At 50.4% G+C, this 20,417-nt stretch overlaps 1 protein-coding gene across 1 annotated transcript in view; it reads right to left on the bottom strand.

Annotated features, from left to right (window-relative positions):
* Yy1 (YY1 transcription factor) overlaps window positions 1–19,204 on the bottom strand; it is a 32,263-nt gene extending 13,059 nt beyond the window's left edge. Inside the window, exons 1-2 of the mRNA XM_063241416.1 lie at window positions 16,922–19,204; window positions 584–746 (exon numbers count right to left, since the gene is read on the bottom strand). Coding sequence (XP_063097486.1) covers window positions 584–746; window positions 16,922–17,597 — 839 coding nt within the window. The 5' untranslated portion in view covers window positions 17,598–19,204. The remainder of the gene's footprint in view (window positions 1–583; window positions 747–16,921) is intronic.
* Window positions 19,205–20,417: the final 1,213 nt, after the last annotated feature.

Raw genomic sequence — 20,417 nt, forward strand, 5'->3', positions numbered from 1 at the left:
TTTTTTGTTCTTGTAATAAACGTCAAACAGTACTGTAAAGTAAAAGAGGACCAAAACTAACAAAGGCTTCTTGTAAGGAACCCAGCCTACTCCAGGTGAAACACACACCGGGAGGGTTTCCATCTCCCTGACACAGCAGCTGGAGGGCCCTGGCCATAGTCCCTCTCTTCCTGTCTTGCCAGCTTTAATCAACGGAGCAGCAGGAGCCCAACTGAGACACAGCTCTAGGGTGGGCCCTGTCCCCTACAGCCCATCCCATGCCACGCAACACATCCCATTTAAAAGGCAGCCCAAGAGAGGCCAGAGGCAGGGCACAGATACCACCTCGAAACAAGTGATGTGATTTCTTAACCCCCCAGCACCGCTAGTTACGGAATTAAAGAGAGTTTGCCTCACTGGACAGTCTGCAAGGGTCTAAAGCACAGCCACTCAAATGGCACAGTTCCTACTAAAAACAAAGCTTGTGTTTTCAAGTTTCCCTAGAGAACACCAAACACCACTGTGACTTGGGCACCAGGAAACACAGCTGTCAAGACTCAAGCACTTTCTACAGTGGAACGAAAGGAAAAGTCCTTAAACTTACCTAGCAAATTCCGCCAGCTGTTTAGGATCTGAGAGGTCGATGCCCGGGATTCCTCCGGGAGGGAGTTTCTTTCCGGTCATGTACTCTGAATAGTCAGGAGGTGAGTTCTCTCCAATGATCTGTTCTTCGACCACTGTCTCATGGTCAATATCTTTTTTTTCATCTGCAAGATTATCACAAGATTGTCTTAGCTGAGTGAACATGATTTTACAAGTATAAAAACGGCTCTCCCCCATTTTTCTGAGACAGGGTCTCGCTATGTGTCTAGGCTGGTCTCAAATTCAACCGGTCTCCTGCCTCAAGTATGCACCCCCTAATTAGCACTTTTGAAAAGCTCATGTACAGCCATCACTTGGTTTTTTTTTTTTTTTTTTCGTTTTGACACAGGGTCTCTGCATGTGTTCAGGGTGGCCCCCAACTTACTATGTACCCAGGTTGGCTTCAATTCCTAAGGTGATCCTTCTATCTCAGCCTCTCAAATGCTGGGACCACAGGTGTGCACCACCATGCCCAGCGACCACTCAATTTCTTAACCATCAATTCTCTGTTCTCAATCTTGTGACCTCCCGTTCACACCCGTGGGTCCTCGCTGTGAAATCCCGTGGGTGTCCTGTTCCCCGTTCCCCATCTGGACACCTGCAAGCATCTTCCCTGCTGTGCTTTCTGAGTCTGCCCTGCTGCTCGATCTCACTGGCGTATTTTCAGCTTCCATATTTTCCCCACTTCTGAGTTCTGCCTTTTTTACAGCACACACACTTCCTGTTAACTACCAGTGTGGTGATGCCAAGTGAAATCTGGTTCCCAAACTTCGCGCCTCTCCAGCTACCTTGTTCCCCACTCCTCCCTTTGATGCTCAGCAGTCTGCCTGCCCAACTTACCACCTCTACCATGTGCAATCCCTTTGTGACCCAGGCTGCGCTATCTGTCTCTGCCTTTCCTGGTAGATTGCAAAAGCTCCAGGACACGCAGCCTGGTTCACTTTGGTCCGAAGTATGCCCAGGGCTTCCAGGCTTTTTGGTGACTTTCCTTCACCTGCAGGCAAACCCTTGAGTTGCCCAGAGTGGCCTACCGTCTTACCCTGTCCAACCCAGCTCTGCACTACTCTCTCACACACGTCCTCTACTGTCTACCTGCCTGCCTTTTTTGCAGTGCCTGGTGGCACGAATTCCCTACGCAGGACATTCCCCAGCTGCTCTGCTTCCCCTCTTAATCCAGCCTCCGCTCCAAAGCACAGTTCAATCTGCCACTGAAGCCTCAGATCCTAATAGGTTTGTGTGTGTGTGTGTGAACCCAGAGACTGTCTCCCAATGAAGAGTAACAGATTCCAAGTTACTCTGCTCTGAAACTGTTAGCTTTGCCTCTTAAGCTCAAGTAGAAATGTCCAAGGGCCATACAGGGCTTCATAATTTAATGCTGGAAATTTCTGCCTCTGGACCAAAGTTGTGTTTTCTTTTTCCTTTTTTATTGGTACCAGGGATCGAACTCATGACTGCCTGCTTGCAAGGCAGGCACTTATGCCACTGAGCTAAATCCCCAGCCCCAAAGTTGTATTTTCCAAAGAGCAGGAACGTAAGACCGTCCAAAATTGTTAACTAGCTTGTTCAGTTTTTACCTATTACTGTTCCACCAAGTGTTTAAAAAAAAAGAAAAAAAGAACCAAACCAAAACAAAAACAACTAAGACTTTAAACCAAAACCAAAATGAAAGAAAAAAAAAATCCTCCAAAAACCGTCCCTACCAGAGCCTATATACAGTTCTCTGCTACTGGGAAGTGAGGATATGGAAAGATAGGTCCATTTGATGTAAGTGATCATTATCAAGGTCCATGACACTCAGCAGCAAAAAGCACAGAATATAACTACTTTAAATTTAAAGGCCTCTCTACTCACACCATTCTTTATGGAAAACCAGTTATTACAAGCAATCTCGGCGAGCAGAGGACATTTTACCGAAGGTTTAAGAGGAAGTACCATCCTAATCTCTGCCCCTGTCGCCGTACAAAGCAGGTGAGTGTCCAGCTCTATCTTACAGAGGAAGCAGAGGCAAGGAAGGGGAAGCCGGCAATGCGGACACGAGCTCAGGAGGTCTAACCCAGAGACTGCAGGGGCCTCCTATCGGGGGCCAGGAAGACCACGGGGCGTCACAGACACGGCCAACGCTGTCCAAGGATGCAGCCTGTCTATCCACAGAAGTTCGTACTGACTGAGCGACAGGCAAACACTTGGGCTCACACGCCACTGTCACCAGAGCTTTCACTCCCTCCTACAGCCGAGCTGCCCTCCTGCCGTCAGCCCCTTGGACCTGGACACAGCCACCGCCACTTCCAGGAGATGCTGAGCCACGCTGCTGTGTAAGCTACTTTTCTTCACTGACGATTTGTATTTCTAGTGATTTTTTTTTCTTAATTGGTGGTACCAGGGATTGAACCTGGGTGGTACCAGGTCGACTGCTTTAAGCTACATCCCCAGGCCTTTTTATTTTTACATATTTTTTTGTTCTTTTGGGACAGGATTTCACTTAGTAAGCCAGGCTGGCTTCAAACTGTAAGTGCTCCTCCTGCTGAGACTCCCAGATGTTAAGAGTCACATATGGACACCACCATCCTGGTCCCAGGACAAGATTTAAGCTGCAGTCCTCTTGCCTCAGCCTCCCAGGGTTATGGGAATGTGCCACCACTCCCAGTCGATGACAATGAAGTTGACTGCGAACTACCTAGGACAAGTTGCTGATAAAGGTGTTTTAGTGTTCTATCAACTACTACAAAAACCCACTACAGACAGGTGACTTCAACCTCAGTGCCAGCATGGGTGCCGTCTTGCTGAAGACCCACTTACTGAGTGCTCACAAAACACAGCAGAAGGGTCCCTGGTGAGATTAATTCTGGGTTAGGTCACACATCAAGAGCCTGTGTATCATGGAATGAACAACAGCAGAGACAACACAGCCTCTGACCTCCAGGAGCTCAGGTCCTGGAGAGTGAGAGAAGTGAGAAACACTTCCTAAACCTCAGGTCTGCTCACAACACTCAGGAGCATGGTGATCCCACAGGACCTAGGACACAGGGCTAGAGATACAGCTCACTGGCCAGGACTCACCCAGCAAGAGTGAAGGTCCAGGGTTCAAGTCCCAGCACCACACACAGACAGCACAAAATTAATGAGTCTAAAGTAGAAGTTTTCTGACCATTATTGTTATGGACTAAAAACTGGTAGTCAACTTGACACCGCTGAATTAAATCAGCATGGTGCTGAGCGTAGATGTTCCACCTGAGGAAAGTTGCCAGCATAAACAGAGACGTGGAGAAGATGAGTGAGGCATTGTGGGTTTCTCTGAGTGTTGCTGTTTGAGCCATTGGTTCCCCTCGAGGAGCCTGTCATGACTAGCTTCCCCAGTGTGAATTTGACAACTGTCATCGGAGGAGCTCAGGACCTTGTTGGTAAGAGTGGCTGTGGTTCACTTTGGGGGAGCTCTGGTCTATACATCGAGCATCGCTTCCTGGCTCCGGAGGGGAAGATGTGCGCTGTTTAATCTCCAGGAGAAGCTTGCTATGCTGGCTTCCTGGCATGTACTTGACCGTTCTTATCATCAGAGGAGCATGTCACTGAAGATGGCTGTGGTACCTTTCAGGACAGCCCTGGTCTTTGTTGTGAGCGTGACTTCTCGGCTCCAGCGTAGAACCCTCAACCGACCAGCACAGCTCCTTCACCCTGCTGGTGTGGACTTTCTGGCTTCCACCGCTGACCTTTGGCCCTTCCCAGCATGGATAAATAAAACAGACTGGCCTGAGTCCTTCTCATGAGCTCTAGACCTCCATCCAGTTGGATTGGTGGGAGGCTTTGTCATGGGCTCTAGGTTTTCATCTGGACTTATGCAGGACATTGCTGTGGGATCCAGGCTGAATATTCTGGGTATTTAGTGTAGTGGACAGATTTTCTGTACTTCCTTGTGTTTAGCTCTGGGCGACCATTATAATATCATAAATTCTGTGCCCTGATTGTAATCATTCTCCTCACAACCCCTGACTGCAACAGTTATCAAGGACCCAGGAACATACCCCAATCTAGCCTACTACCTTCTCCTCATTTTCCATGGTTCCCTTTCTATTTTTTTAAAGTAGGGTAAAATATACCCAGACATAATTTTAATCACTGTGTATTTTAAAGAATACCATTCGGTGGCATTATACACATTTACAGTGTTGTGTAATTTTACAACTAACTATACACGGGGCTGGGGATTTAGCTCAGCGGCATAAGCGTCTGCCTTGCAAGCAGGCAGTCGTGAGTTCGATCCCCAGTACCAATAAAAAGGAAAAAGACCAAAATAAATAAATAAATAAAACAACTACCTATACACAAAGGTTTTCATCATCTCCAACAAAAGCCTATGCTCATTAAACTGTAACCTTGCCTGCTTTCCAGCCTCTTCTAACCTCTACTTCCCGCTACCTGCAGGACCCTGCCCATCCCAGCCTTCTCCTATACACACACTCGTACAGCATTCATCTACCACATCTCCTTTACTTCACTAAGCACACTTTTCCTTTCATTGTAGTAAACATCAAATTTCACTTATTTTCATGACTAATACTATGCTGTCCATAGGATACAAAAATCAACCCAAGAGATGAAAGATCTCTACAATGAAAGAAACAAGACACTACAAGACAGAAAAGCTCTACCATCACCACAGATCAGCAGAATTAGCACTGTTAAAATGGACATACTACCACCCGGAATCTAGCGCAATCCTCATCAAAAACCCAATGACATCCTCCACAGAACTAGGACAACCTCCTGCCATGAAGTTCATAGGGAAACACAAAGGACTCAGAGAGCCAAAGCAATCTTAAAGAGAAAGAAAGATGGGAGGCATTAGAATACCAGGTTTCCAAGGACCCTGCAAAGCCACCAAGCAAAGCCTGAGCGGAACAGCACAGAAGAGACACACAGAGCCCCGGAAGGAAGGACAGAGACAGCCTCTGTACAAACTGTGCTGGGAAAACCGGGCATCCATGCAGAGAAGGCTGAAACTAGGCCCCCCTCTCATCCTGGGTAAAAATCAACTGAAAACGGATCACAAGTGCAGAGTAAGACCAGAGACTTTGAACCTGACAAAAGAGAACAGGGGCCACACCTGAAGCCACAGCAAGAGTCTGTAAGAGGGACTACCTCAAACTAGAAGGTTCCGCAGGGCCAGGGAAGCCACCAACACGACGACGAGGCGGCCTGCAGAATGGGGGAAAATGTGTGACAGCCATTCTCTTTTGTGGTTCTGTTTTTCTCCACAGAGTCTCTGCGTAGTTCAGGGTGGCCTTCAACTCCTCCCGCCTCGGCCCGGCCGCCCACCGCCCTCACAGCAAAACAGCACTGAGACTTCATCTCACCCAGTGAGAACAGAACCATCAATGCTGCGGAGGCTGAAGAGTGAAGGGGAGACCCTCTGTGCTGCTGGTGGAAACGTCAATTAGCACGGCCTAGGGAAACCAGTATGGAAGACTCTCAAAAACTAAAAAGGCCACCACCACAGGACCCAGGGACAGGACTCTGCATACTCCAAGGGAATGAAGTGAGTACAGCACAGGGTTCCCTACACACCTGTGTTTCCTGCCAAGATAATGGGACCAGCAGAGGTATCCACTGACGGGCTAATACTGTGTACACACACAATGGGATACTGCACAAAATAAGCCAGGCTCGGGGGCACAGGACCTGGCTGGCAAGGGGTAGGTTTTGACTTCCATCCCCACTACCAAGAAGGAAGGAAGGAAGAAAGGAAAAGAAAAATAAACAAAGTACTACATGTTTTTCTTACTGTGTGAAACATAATGGTTTTGGGACTAGGAATTTAGCTCAGTGGCACAAATGCCTGCCTAACAAGCATAAGGCTGTGAGTTCGATTCCCAGTACCAAAAAAGAAAAGAAGAAAAATGACATTTTTATCTGAGGGTGAGATGCTGAGCACATTTTTCTCTTTTAAGATCGTTTTCTCAGTTGCTACTCATGGTAGCACAAAACTAATCCCAGCACTTGGGAGGCTGAGGCAGGAGGATTACAAATTAAAGGTGAGCAAGGATTACATACCAAGACCTTGTTTCAAAACAACAAGACAAAACCAAATATATAGTATGTACATAACATACTTTGTTTACCTACTCATCCACCAACAGACACCCGGGTTCTCGCTTTTTCTCCCCCCAGCACTATGGCTTGAACCCAGGACCTCACACGTTAGGCAAGTACTCTACCACTGATCTATATTACCACAACGTTTTATTTTTATTTTGAGATAAGGTCTTGCTAACTCACACTGGCTGGCCTCAAACCTGCAACCCCACTAAAGCCATCTAGGCTGCTGGGATTACAGGCATGTGCCACGCTAAACTTGAGCTGTTTTCACCCTTTAGGCATTGTTGCTGCCGCCACTGAGAGCTTTGATATGCAAAAGTATGCCATCTACCTGTGTAGATGGAGTTTTATTGGAATACAACCTTGCTCATTTATGCATGATCTATGGCTCCTTTTCTACACGAGGGACACAGAGTTGATTAGTTATGAGAAAAACCAACAACCTACAACACTATCTGGCCCTTTACAGAAACTCTGATGACACCTGATGTACAGCACCGAGTTTTACTCAGGGAAGATGGGATTCAGCGCTAGTGCTAATTTTTTCTATAGGAAACAACTTCTGAAGGTGAGTTTACTTAAGAAGACTTATTACCTGGTAACTCATTTTTGGCAGGTCTTTAAAACAAGTCACATTTATCTGGGAACAGGCATCCACACTGCTAGGTAAGGAAGAGGAGGTGGGGAGGAACATTTCTGGCAGGTGTTTCTTGGAGGGTAGGCATTATCTGCAGAGATGGTGTGCAGAACATCTAGAGGCCCTGTTTCCAGACACCCCTCTAGAAGGCATTGGACACACAGGTGTGCGGTGGAAACATGCACCAACTCAGAGACTGCACCGGTTAGCAAAGAAAAACACAGCGGAGTATTGCGGAAACACCAGCGGGTGGGTACCAGAGCTACATAGTGAGCTACATAGCCTCAACTGCAGGGAACCACGGTCTCAAAACAAAACGAACAAACAAAAAAATCCCAGGAGCACAGAGCAGCCTCGGAACTGAAAAGTCAGGCCATTCCAATACTGAAGGAGAGCAGACTCCTGCCCAAGGGAGGGAGCTGGTTAGCTCCGCCCAGAGTGAGGTTTCCCAAGCTGGCCAGGACAGAGGGACCACTGTGGATCACCACCCCACACCTACATCCTGGGACTCTAGATGATAGGCTGCTCCTGCCTTCAAACAGCTCACTGACCCAAGTCTGAAACCATTCTGGTGGTTACACTTTCCTTATACACAGGCTGTCAAAAAGAACCCTACAGGCGTTTAGGTCACTAGCCAATAGCCACCACCCTGAGCTCCTCTCTGCAGGGGCCACAGGTAACCTGTATCAATCTCACCACCTCTCGGTAAATTCAATATCAAAATATTTACACAAGCCCCCCCCCCCCACGCATTTTTTGTCGGATTCTGCACTTAAGCGTCATACTATCACAGTTACGTCTTTTTCCTTAAGAAACAGTGCATTACACATGGGAATTAATTTGGAAAATTCCTTAAAGACATACGAATTCTGAGTAGAATCATTAGCTATTCAACAGAAAATAAAATGTAAGAAAAAAACATTTCCCTGGTACCGATAAAAAGGAAAAAAGACAAAAAAAAATTTATGACAAAAGATACAAGTTTCTACTACCACAATAAAAGACATGAGTGTGTGCTCCACTTGTACCAAAAACAACACATATTAAAGCAGATCAAATAATGTTCATGTTTGCTATCATCTAACTTTTTTTGGGGGGGGGTCCTTTAAAAGCTGTACACAGTGGGGCTGGGGATTTAGCTCAGTGGCGTAAGCACCTGCCTTGCAAGTGGGTGGTCATGAGTTCGATCCCTGGTACTGGTAAAAATACAAAAAAAAAAAAAAAAAAAAAGCTGTGCACGGTGACACAGTAAGGTCACCAGCCCAGCTACACCGGAGGAGTTCAAAGCCAGAGTGAATCAGGTGAGACCTGTCTCAAACAACAACAAACTCTTCCCACAGTCCCGGTAGCCAGTGGGACAGTGGGACGAGTAAGGGGAGCAAGTGACTGGAGCACAGGAACAGTGTGGATGAGGCCCCCAGGGACCCTGCTTGACTGTGTGTTTGCCGGCTCAGGACCTCAAGACTCCTACTCGCAAAAGCCTGAGAGGGGAACCAGGACCCTGGGGTGTACAAGGTAGGCACCATCTTGTTGGGAACTTCAAGCCTGAGCTGTCACTTAGCGCTACACTGGTGGCAAATGACCTGGACCCAGACAGAGACCCAAGACTGGCAGTGTGAAGCAACAAGATCTATCAGCCCGGCCCCACCTACAAACGCATGGGGCCCCAGCTATTCTTCTCTGCTGGCCAGCCGTGTATCCAAAAGGTACGATCAGGATGTGAACCGACTCAGCCTGTCTCCAGCTCCCCAAGTCAGTTTTCTTCCATGCTGCGTGTGATAGGAGGCGAGCTCTATATGGAGGAGAATGGGACTGAGGACGGAAGACCCAGTCCCCAGGAGACCGCAGCGCCCTCCAGCTCCAGCGTGGCAGTTTCCCCAGTATGGGTAGCTATTCAACCAAAAGCAATCCATAAATCCTACTCTCCACCCGTTTCCAGAGCCCTCTCTCTGCCTCTACATGCAGTTTCCTGTGGCTACTGTAACAAACTACAACCAATTTGGTGCTCCAAACAACCAGTCAGGCATGCTGGGAGGCTGAGGCAGAAGGATGGTCAATTTAAACAGCCTAAGCAACTCAAACAGCCTAAGCAACTCACACTTAGCAAGACCCTATCTCAAAATAAGGTGGGGGGGGTGTGGGAAAACAGAAAAAGCATCCTATGATGAATGTGATCATTATGTGTAACTAAAATGTACCCCCAAAAATGTAAAAGGTGGGGCGCTGGAATGTATGTAGCTCAGTGCACAGCCCTTGGGCTCAATCCTTTGTAGCCCCTTTCCCAAGAAACTACAGACTGCCACCCACAACCACAGTCTCCCCTCTCCACCCACTGCTGAGGTCCATTTCGTCAGTCGCCCTCTAACCCCCAAGACACTGCACTCAGCACCCCCCTTCCTTGACAAGTGGCCTTGATATCCCTGTCCTCTCCTCATCAGAGCGAGAGCTGCAAGTCTAACCACATCTGCAAATAAGGTCACACTCCCAGCTCGGGAACCAGAACCAGGATCACACGAGCTACAGCATCATCCAGACTTCCACAGGCTCCTCACACCCACAGAGCCCTGTGCCTCTCCCGTGGGGCTGTGATGGGACCGGGTGGGGGAGACTGTCCATGGGGTCCAGTCCCCAGGAACAGCAACAACCAAAACCCTGAGTGAGACTTCTAAGCCAAACCTTAGCTCACATGTAACAGCCTTGCTAACCCTATGACTGTGCTTCTCTAAACCTGGCAATCTCTCACTGCGTACTTTAGACCTCGGAAGCTAGGACTTCAGCAATTGGGTAAGTACTGTACTATTCTCTACCAGGCTTTAATGTTCTAAACAGCATCAAGCTCTAAAAAAATAAAACCAAGGTAAGCATGTAAAGAACTTAGAAAATTTTAAGTTTTCAGTTTGGCCAGGAATTTAGCTCAGCAGCACAAGCGCCTGCCTGGCAGGCGCAAGGTCATGAGTTCAATCTCTGGTTCGAAAAAATTAAATAAAATAAATTTTCAGTTATGTCACATTTCAAGCATCTCAGGCAGCTCTCAGACAACACTGAAATCTGACACCACACTGGCAAAAAAACAAAATCTAGTTTTTTGACACCAATGTTGTGCAGTTCTGTCTCCCAGGGGTCTTCACCTCCTGCTCAGCAGCTTTCTGCTGTCTTCTTGTCACTGAGAAAGGATGGTCACCAAGCCACACCTGTTCCAGCTCGAGGCTGTCCCCTTCCTAATTTAGGTGTTTTCTGAATCCCGGGACCAACATGACTTTGCCTTTCTTGTCCGCTGACCTGTGCACGTGCTTCCCTCACGACACAACTTTCAAACCGGGCAGGAGTGAACTGTGCAGTAGTGATTCTAAGCTGCTCCAGGCCCGATCCTAGGACCTAGCAAACCAACACTGTGTGCGCCCCGCTACCACCTTTCACTACAATGGCAAGGTGGGGCTCAGCACTTGAGGCTCGCAGGCAGGAGACAAACACCAGACACCACCACTCAGGCATGGTAACACACACCCAGGATTCCCAGCGCTCAGGAGACTGAAGCAGGGGAATCACCATGAGTTTAAGGCCCACAAAATGAGACCCTGACTCAAAAAAAACAAAGTAAATACATAAAATAAAAATAAAATCAGACATGACTTTAAGGAAAGGGTACCACCCCTTACAAGGCACCAACCCTGAAGGCTCTGAAGAACTGGAGTCTCAGTGTTTCAAGTCACTGTCTAAAGCGGCACAGGACCTGACATTCCAATCCAGCTCCGTTCTACACCTGCCCCCACACTTAATGCTCCTGTTCTACTTCTAGTTAACAGAACACGATAGTGTGCTTCACAATTTTCTTAGCACACGTGTGCAGCATCCCTTGTGTGGAGTTGGCATAGGGACAGGACACGTCTTCTGCTTGCACCCCCACCCCTCAATCTCTTGATCCCTCTACTATCTTTTATTTTGCTCTTTATTTCTACTTTGGGTTTCCCCTGACAGAAACCATGCGACAGTTAAGCGCGTGTGTCTGGCTCTACAGGATGGCACTTGGTGTGTCTTGATTCTGTCCTGCAGCACGACCTCCACGCATGCAATGGATCACCCAGCAAGCACTCCATGCCAAGTCCTACAGGCTGGAGGGAGGCAGCCAGCCCCTGACACAGCCCTGCTTCCATCTGAGGGAATTCACTCACAGGAGAAGCACCCGTTCTGTTAGCGCTAACTGTATTGGAAACTATCGTGTGAAGCCCCATTAGGGCTGGGACCTTGCTCGGGCGGGTACTTGTGCACCCTGCCCTGGGTGCAATCCTGAGCTTGGGCAGGGGACAAGGAAGGAAGGCAGGAGGAAGGGATACTCGACTGCCCTGTCACAGGGTCACTAGTAAAGTATAACCTCTGCTGTAGTAACGGCCTGGGAGCTGGGTGCGTAGCTCAGTGATGCTGGTCACGCATTTAACCCCACTGTGAAAGGACTGACGGACTTCAGGGACCCTCTTCAGTAACTTGTTTCATGAAAATCCTAAGATCAGAAGCTAGGACAGGCCAAGGTCACACACGGGTCAGTGTCCTCTAGGGAGGACAGATAATGCCGCAGGAAGCATGAGTCCCTGAGAGCACCGGGCTCTGTCATCGACATCAGGGCTGGGGTACACAGGGTGTAAATGAAAAAGCTCAACCTAACAGGCCCCATGAACCCAAATTCAAATCCAAATCTGACATACTTACAGCTAGGAAGCTTTCCTTGAGCACTGTAATGAAAGGCGGCATGAACAGATAAACTAAACAGTCAACTAACATCCAAGATCTCCCTACATCTCCCTAATGTTCTAATACTCTCCTAACAGAAAACACCAAACAGCTGTTATTTTTTTAACATTCAAATCACACTTTGGACACCAAAAACTTTTAAAAATACAAGGTGTAATGGCCAGGCCATGGTGCTGCATGCCTGCAATCCCATAATCCTAGCATTTGGGGGAGAGGCTGCGGCATGAGGACCACTGCAAGTTCAGAGACAAGCCTGGGCCACACAGTGTGTTCAAGGCCAGCCTGAGCGACAGCAAAACCATCTCAAAAATTAAAAAAAAGGAAAGAAAGTACAACGAACAGAAATGTTTACTGCAGCCAGGTGGTAGTACACACCTGCAATCCCACTATGGACTCTGGGAGGCTGAGTGAGGTAGGAAGGAGCCCAGGTTCTCACCCAGCCTGGGCAAGATAGTGAGACCCTGTCTCAAAATCTTTAAAAAAAAGCTTAGTGTGACAGCCGTGGGCTCAATTCTCACTCGTGAAAAGAGAAAAAAGCAAGGTTCACTGTACAAGGTGTTTTGCAAATAACCTGTTATGAGTTCTAAATTCCCAACTTTAGAAAACACCAAACCTGCAAAACAGACTTCAAAAATAAACAGAAATCCCGCTGGTAAATAACCAGGAGTCTGGCATAGGTCTTTTTGTTTTTACATTTACTCTCTTCTGAACACCTTCTCAGCTAGCTAGTTTAAGTAATCGAGAAGCCCTGACCTTTCTCTGACTGGGATTTGCCCCTTTAGGAGCCGGTGACACAGAGCAGGAGAGGGGGAAGGGAAGGACAACGCCCTGAGGTCTAAAGGCACAGGAGCACAGGTCACTTGGTGGCTGGGATTCCTTGGGAGGCTTTTTGGGCATGGCTCCATGGAAATTCACAATTACGGTTATCTCCAGTGATAAGCAGCAAGGGAAGAGAGAAGACTATCCCCAGAGAAGTGACAAATGGTCACAACTTGTAATTTTTGACAAACCTGAATTTTCTGAATGTAAACAACAGAGAAATTTTAAATATATTTTGATTTCTTTCCAATTTACTGACTGACAATCAGTGGTTTCCTGGTCCTGGATGATTTGCTCAAGCTAACACAACACATACTTCTACGTTGAGAGTCACCAGAGCCCATTACCAACAGCCTTGCAGAAATCGACCATTTCTGCCAGTGTGAAGTGAAGATTTTGGATGTTTCCCTCAAGCTAACTGTTTAAAGCTCAGCTTTTGTCATTACTCCCCACTGGAACTCAAGATTTAGTTAAGTGGCTTGGTTTACAATTGGCACAAGACAGCTACTCTGATGAATAGTAAGGAACACCTGGGGAAAACACACAGAATGCTGGGCCCTGACTCTGTCAACAGCTGTTTATTAATTACATACGGGAGAGACAGCCAAGGAAGCACTGGGGGTTACTACCTAAACAATACTTGCTAAGAATATTCAGAAACACATTTCAACTGTGATCAAATGCAGAAATGTGTTTAGGTTAAGGGAGCCCTAACTTTCTCACCTGCTAGACTTCCTGCCAGAATATCTACATAACGAAATATTATTCAGTCATACAAATGAAGTACATGCTACAATCTGAATGAACTTTAAAACCATATTAACTCAGGCACAAAAGGCACACAAATTGGCTGGAATAGCTCAGCCTTGTGACACAAGCCAGCAATCTCAGCTATTCTGGAGGTTGCAACAGGAAGCTCACAAGTTCAAAGCCAACCTGAGCAATGTAGCAAGACCCAGCCCCAAAATGAAGAGACATGGGGGGGGGAGGGCAGGGATGTAGATCAGTGGAATAGTGCCTGCCTGGCAAGCAGAAGTTGTGAGTTTGATTCCTGGTACCACCCCTACCCCCAAATGAAGAGATAGATAAGACTGGGAAAGGGCTGGGGAGGGGCTGGGAAGTGACTGCTAACAAACCTCTTTCCCGGGAGATGAAAAAGCTTTGGGAGGCTGATAAGAGACTGTTGCACAATCTGGTGACACAGAAAAAGTACTTCACTGTGGGAAAAAAAAAGTCCTGACTTTTTTCAAGAAAGAAAAAAAGCAGTCTTCTCAGGATCCTTTCTGGTCTGCAACTCTTCTGCACAGCGCTGCCAAGCTCCCTTCCTGCTGCCTCATCCTAGAGGCCCACCATGGAGAACTGTCACCCGGCTAAGGTCAGGAGGGCACACACGAGCAAAGAGAATCACCAAAGTCCAAATATTTGGTTTCCACCAACATGCTGACTGCCACTAAAACTGCTGGTGATCTTTTAAACCAAAATGTGTTAACACCTAACTAGGATTTTGAAAACGTCCCATGATCTGGGTGTGGTGGCACAGGCCTGTAATCCTAGCACTTGGGAAGTTGAGGCAAGATTGTCTAGTTTGAGGTCAGCCTGGGCTACATAGCAAGACTGTCTCAAAAAAACAAAACAAACCAAAAAATCATGGCTTCTCCCCCCCCCCCCAAAAAAAAGAAAGAGGAAAAACCCTGTCTGTACAATTAAAAGAGAAAACGGAAAAAAAAAAAAAAAGAAAAGAAAAAGAAAATGGAATGGTTTTTAAAATAAGGGTCTCACTATTTAGTTCAGGCTGGCCTTAAAATAGGGAGCCTAGGATGGCCTTAAACTCTCAGCGATCCTGGACGTCAGGTAACTAACGGAGTTTAAGCAAAATTGTGGCACCTGCCTGTAGTTATAGCACTGAGGAGGCTGAAGCAGGAGGATCACTGTGAGCTGGAAGCCAGACTTAACTACATACATGGGAGACCATTTCAAAAACAAAAAACAAAACAAAACGAAACCAAACCAGTGGTGTGATAGCTCTCTCCAGTATCTAAGGGACGTAGTGAAAAAATAGTGCAATTAACGTTTCTTTTACCTAGATGGTGGACAGGAAGGTAGGTAACAGTGTCCACACATCAACGCACACACACTAGCGAATCGCACACACACTAGCGAATCGTAACCGAACACTGTATCATCCTATTTCAGCTCTGAAGATTGAGACTTTTCACAGCTAAACCCCACTTAGCTTCTTTTGCAGTAATTCTACACAAAGATGCGGAAGGGGATTAATTCTTTACAAAACGCATCCAAGAAAATAGGTCATCCTATGTTACTGCCACCGAATATTTAAAACCCCATCTATGTGAGTACTCTTAACACACTAAACTATTTTTAACACTTTTTTTTTGTTTTTTTGAGACAAGGTCTCACTATGCAATTCAGGCTGGCCTTGAACTCCCTTTGTAGTCCAGGGTGACCTCGAACTTGTAGAACTTGTAATGATCCTCCTGCCTCGCTTCCTGAGTGCTAGGATTGCAGGTTTGTGCCACCAAGCCAGGCTTACCACTTTCAAAAAATGTACATTAAAGTAACTCCAGACAGGGCCTGGGGATTTAGCTCAGCGGCATAAGTGCCTGTCTTGCAAGCAGGTAGTCGTGAGTTCGATCCCTGGTACCGATAAAAACGAAAAAGATCAAAAAAAAAAAAAAAAGGTAACTCCAGACAGCTAAGTGTAATCCCCAGCATAGAGAGGCTGAGGCGGGAGAATCAGCCTGAATTCTACATCAATCTAGGCGACAAAATGGTTTTAAGGCCAGCCTGAACTACATAAATAAGGAAACCCAGTCCCTGAAAATAAGTAACTGTGAGCTGTGCCTCCGGTAAGCAGCCATCTGCAGAGGCAATCAGACTGAATGTCGACTTCACCGCTATAGGCCCCTCCAGCTCAGACGTCCTTCCCTCCTCTACTGGCCGACCGGCCGGCCACCTCGCACTTCGTCCAGCAATGTCAAACACCACCTAGTTGCTAGGTCTAGAAAAGTGGGCCATCAATTTGGCATGCAAAACACGTGAAATTTACTGGAAAGCCATCGCGACCAAACCATGAGATAAAACTTGGCGTCAAGAGGTGAACACACTTTTGCTTGAGTATCTAAATGCACACGGTAACATGAGCAGATAAGGCGTCCAGACTGGCCTGGCAATTCACCTGCCCCGGCCTCCCCGCGGAACGACGCCCCGCCGCTCCGAGATGGTGTGCTATTGGGGCGGTGAGAGGCGGGGGCGGAGCGGCTCTACCCAACTCTAAGTTTAGGCAACAGAATGAAACTAGGGGCAAGGATCCCAGCGTCGGCAGCAAAAGTAGCCGCCCCAGGCGCCGACTAACCAGCGGGGAGGCCCGCGCACCGGGCGGCAACAAAGATGCCGCCGCAGGCACAGCCCGGCGTCCGGCAGGGGCCGCACCGCACCCCGCCACGGGGGAAGCGCGGCAGGAGCGCTTGGAGGCCGCAGGCAGCGTGAGCACGGGCGGGGCCGCCGCACTGACACGGCAGGGCCCGCCCGGCCCGCCGCCCTCCGGAGGCCCCGGGGCTCCCGTGCGTCCCGCGTCGCGGCACGGCGCCCCCAGAGGCCAGCGGGGGAAAGACGCGAGACCAGGCCGCGTCCCCGCGCGAGGCCCGCCAACGCCCGCCGCGTCCCGCCCGTCCGGGAAGCGGGGCCCGGGGTCTGGGGCTCAGGGCCGCCCCGTCCGTTAAGGGCTCGCGGGGTCGCGCGCCGCCGCTGCCTTCTTACGCTGCCGACCCGCCCTGCCGCGCGGCACCCGCGCCAACTACGCCATTGCGGCCTGGCGCGCCCCTCCCCCGCCCGCCGCGGCCGCCATCTTGGGCCCGCCGCCCCCGCCGCCGCCATCTTGGGGCCGCCATACTGGCCCGGGCGGAGAAGATGGCGGCGCCCAGCACACACATAAAACATGGCTTCCCTTCAAAACAAAAACATCCCGAGCCACGGCGCGCAGCCCGCGCTCACCTGACGACCACATGGTGACCGAGAACTCGCCCTCCAGGGTCTTGATCTGCACCTGCTTCTGCTCCCACTTCTTGCCGCCCGGGTCGGCGCCGCCGCCGCCCGCCGCGCCGGCCCCGCCGCCCAGGTAGCCCTTCTTGCCGCCCTTCTTGCCGCCGCCCTTCTTGCCGCGGCCGCCGCCCGACGACGAGCCGCCGCCGCCACCGCTCTTGCCGGCCGCCGCCACGGTGACCAGCGTCTGTTCGATGTAGTCATCGTCGCCGCCGGCGGGCGCGGGCACCGGGATGAGGATCTGGTCCTCGAAGCCGTCCTCGGCGCGCAGCCCGTCCGAGTCGTCGCCGCCCACCACCTCCTCGCGCGTCTGCACCAGGATCACCTCTTGGTGGTGGTGCACCTGGCTCGGGTCGTCGGTGACCAGCGGCTGCAGAGCGATCATGGGCGGGTGGTGGTGGTGGTGGTGGTGATGGTGGTGGCCGGCGTGCCCGTGGCCGCCCCCGCCGCCGTGGTCGCCGCCGCCGCCGTCCTCGTCGTCGTCGTCGTCCTCTTCCTCCTCGCCCACCACCGTGGTCTCGATGGTCTCCACCGGGATGGTCTCCACCTCGATCTCGTGCAGCTCCACGATCTCGGCCGGCATCTCCGAGCCGTCCGTGGCGATGTAGAGGGTGTCGCCCGAGGCCATTGCCGCGGCGGCCTCGGCGCGGGGGCTGCGGGCGGGCGGGCGAGGAGGCGGCCGGCCGTGGGGAAGGAAGGAGAGGGAGGAAGGCGGCGGGCGGGCGGGGGGGAGAGGGGGCGGGCGGCGGGGGAAGGGGCGGGCGCGGCGGCCGCGGCGGGGCTTCCCCGCCTCCCGCGCTCGGTGTGCCCCGCGCTTGTCGGCCGCTGCTCGTCCCACTGCCCGCCTGGCCGCACCTCGCCTGGCCGCCCGCCCTGGCCGCGCCTCCTCCCGCCCTCCGGGCCGGCGCCTGGCTTCCCCCTTCCTCCTGCGCCTCCGCCTCCTTCCACACAAATACCAACTCCTCAACCCGAGCCCAGATCTCGCCGCCGCTGCCGCCGCCACACTCTGCTCGGGCTCGGCCTCGCGAGACTTCCGCTCTAGGCCCGCCCCGCCCCGCCTCGCTCCCACTCGCTCAGCCGCGCTCTTGCTCCTCCCTCGCTGCCAATCCCGTGGCCCTGCTCATCGCCGAGGCCCCGCCCTCTAACTCGGGTTCCTCCCGGATTGGGGCCGCTGGGACAGGGGGCGGGGCAGCCCCACGCGGGCAGGCTGGCCCTGCGGCGCGTGACGTCAGCGCGGCGCCGGCGCTGTTCTGCGTCGCGCGGCCTCCGCCCTTCGCGGTGCAACAGCGACAAAACCGCCGCTTGTTCCCGGGTTACACTCGGGAGTTGGGCGTCGCCGCGGCAGCCGCCACCTCAGGAGCTGGTGAGCGGTCCGCGCGTCTCCGGAGTACAGGGCCGGAGACTGGGTAGTTGGGGGTAAGTGGGTGGCCGGCGCAGGGGTGAGGTGGGAACGGTCTGGAGACCTTGCGCGGGGCGGCCGGTGGCCCGGTCGCCCCAATAAAGTGGTTTGACGAGAAACGCCTGTGTTTGGTTTTTCACGTCGGGCGGCGCGTGCTCTTCGCGCGTGGCTCCGGAGTGGCGGAGCCTGGGAGGCAGCAAAGAACAGTGTGGAGCGCGTGCCGCACCCTCCTTGGGCGCTGTCCCCTCCGGGCCCCGGTCTCGGGGGCGGGGCGGGGCGGGGCGGCGGCGGAAGCGGTCCCGGACCTTGTCCGTTATTCTTTTGTGACCCGCGGAAACCTGAGATGAGCCGTTTGGGTACCTGTTTCCCGGGGATCGTGGACCTGCGGGTTTCGGCGGCTCGCGGCGCGGATCGGCGATTGATCGCTCACTAAATTTCCTTCCGCGCCCTCCTTTCCTGCCCCGCGTTCCTGTCTGTGTCTCTCTTTACTTGCGCTCTCCACACCCTTCAAATTTGCATCGCCTTATTGAAAATTCTGTATTTTTTTCCTATGTGTTCTACTTGACAACTCCTGCAGAATTAGGTCTGAGATTTGGGGGGTGGGGGGACACGAATTCCTAGCAAGTTAAATTTTACTGAGATGTATTGCAGCGAAATGTTCTTGCCCTTGTCTATCCCTGTGGTCGATCTGACAGTTGGATTAAAGCAATACAAATCAAGACTGAAGTGGCTTTTAAGAAAAATCGTGAAAATTAAAAATTTGGAGGTGTGTCTTCGTGTGATGTTTTGGCGGATTTAGCGCTCCTGTACAGTTGAACCTTAGTATTCTCGATGTTTACTCTTGTCCAACGGAACAGCATTACTGTAGTTGAGGTCCCTCGTTATTGTGAACTGTAAACCACTAGCTTTAGAGTCAGCTTGTTGAGACAGAAGGGTGTCTTACTGGGAACATATTAGCAAAGTGTTTACATATTCTAATTAAAAATGTGACTTGTAAATCTAATTACGTCTCTACTTTTTTTCTGGTTGTTTTTGGTTTGGTGGTGTGTGTGTGTGTGTGTGTCTTTTTCTTTTTTATCAGTACCGGGGATCAAACTCAACGACCGCCTGCTTGCAAGGCAGGTGCTTATGCCGCTGAGCTAGATCCCCAGCCCCTTTGGTTTGTTTTTTGAGACAGTTTAGTTTGGTCCAACCTTGAGCTCAAGGTGATCTTTCTGCTTTAGCCACCAAAATGTTGAGATTACAGGCATGTGCCAGCAGGCCTAGTTGTACTTATTTCTCAAAGGCTTTGAATTTGATTTCCGCTCCCTTTTGGGTCATTGGGATTGAACTCGTTTTGGCATCCAGCTACAATCCCAATCCCCACCCACTCACACCCTTTTTTAATTTTTTATTTAAAGAGACAAGGTTCTAGGCTGGGTTCAAACTCACAACACCACGCCTGCCACAGCCACCCAGAGTGGATTACAGCCCTGAACCAAGTTCAGCTCTATCCAGACTGATTTCTCTTTCTCTTCCTTTCGTCCATCCTTTCTTTGTTTCTTTCAAGATAGGGTCTCACTGTGCAGTTTAAAGTGGCGTTCGACTTGCTTTGTAGCCCAGGCTGGCATCCAGCTCCAGAAACCCTCCTGCCTCAGCCTGAGTGCTGTGAATACATCATCACATCATCACATAAGAAGTGAAAAATAAGATTAGTTTCTCTTTGAATGCAAGCTTTAGAGGCTAGGAATTCCCCTGGGAGTGCTGCACCCACACAGTTCGACAAATCATTGAGTGGAGTCATCTCTAGCTTCATAGCTTGCAAACTGCATAAATATTTCATTGATGAAAGCTAATTTTTCTTGTAGCTTATTGCTTTTTAATTTCACATCGCCACGCCAGGCATTGATAAAATGAAGTAATAGGCCCCTCTTCTGTGGCTGACCTGTGATGTCCCCTGCAGAGAGGGAAAGCTGAGCTGGAGGGGCAGGATGGAGGTGTTTCAGTGGTCAGGACAGCAGGAGGTGAGAGCATTGAGCTGCTTCTGATCCTGGCCTTGGCATCTGCTCC

The sequence above is a fragment of the Cavia porcellus genome, unplaced genomic scaffold (assembly GCF_034190915.1).
Source record: "Cavia porcellus strain 051 isolate PalLab524CR breed Dunkin Hartley unplaced genomic scaffold, mCavPor4.1 scaffold_31, whole genome shotgun sequence".
Taxonomy (NCBI): domain Eukaryota; kingdom Metazoa; phylum Chordata; class Mammalia; order Rodentia; family Caviidae; genus Cavia; species Cavia porcellus.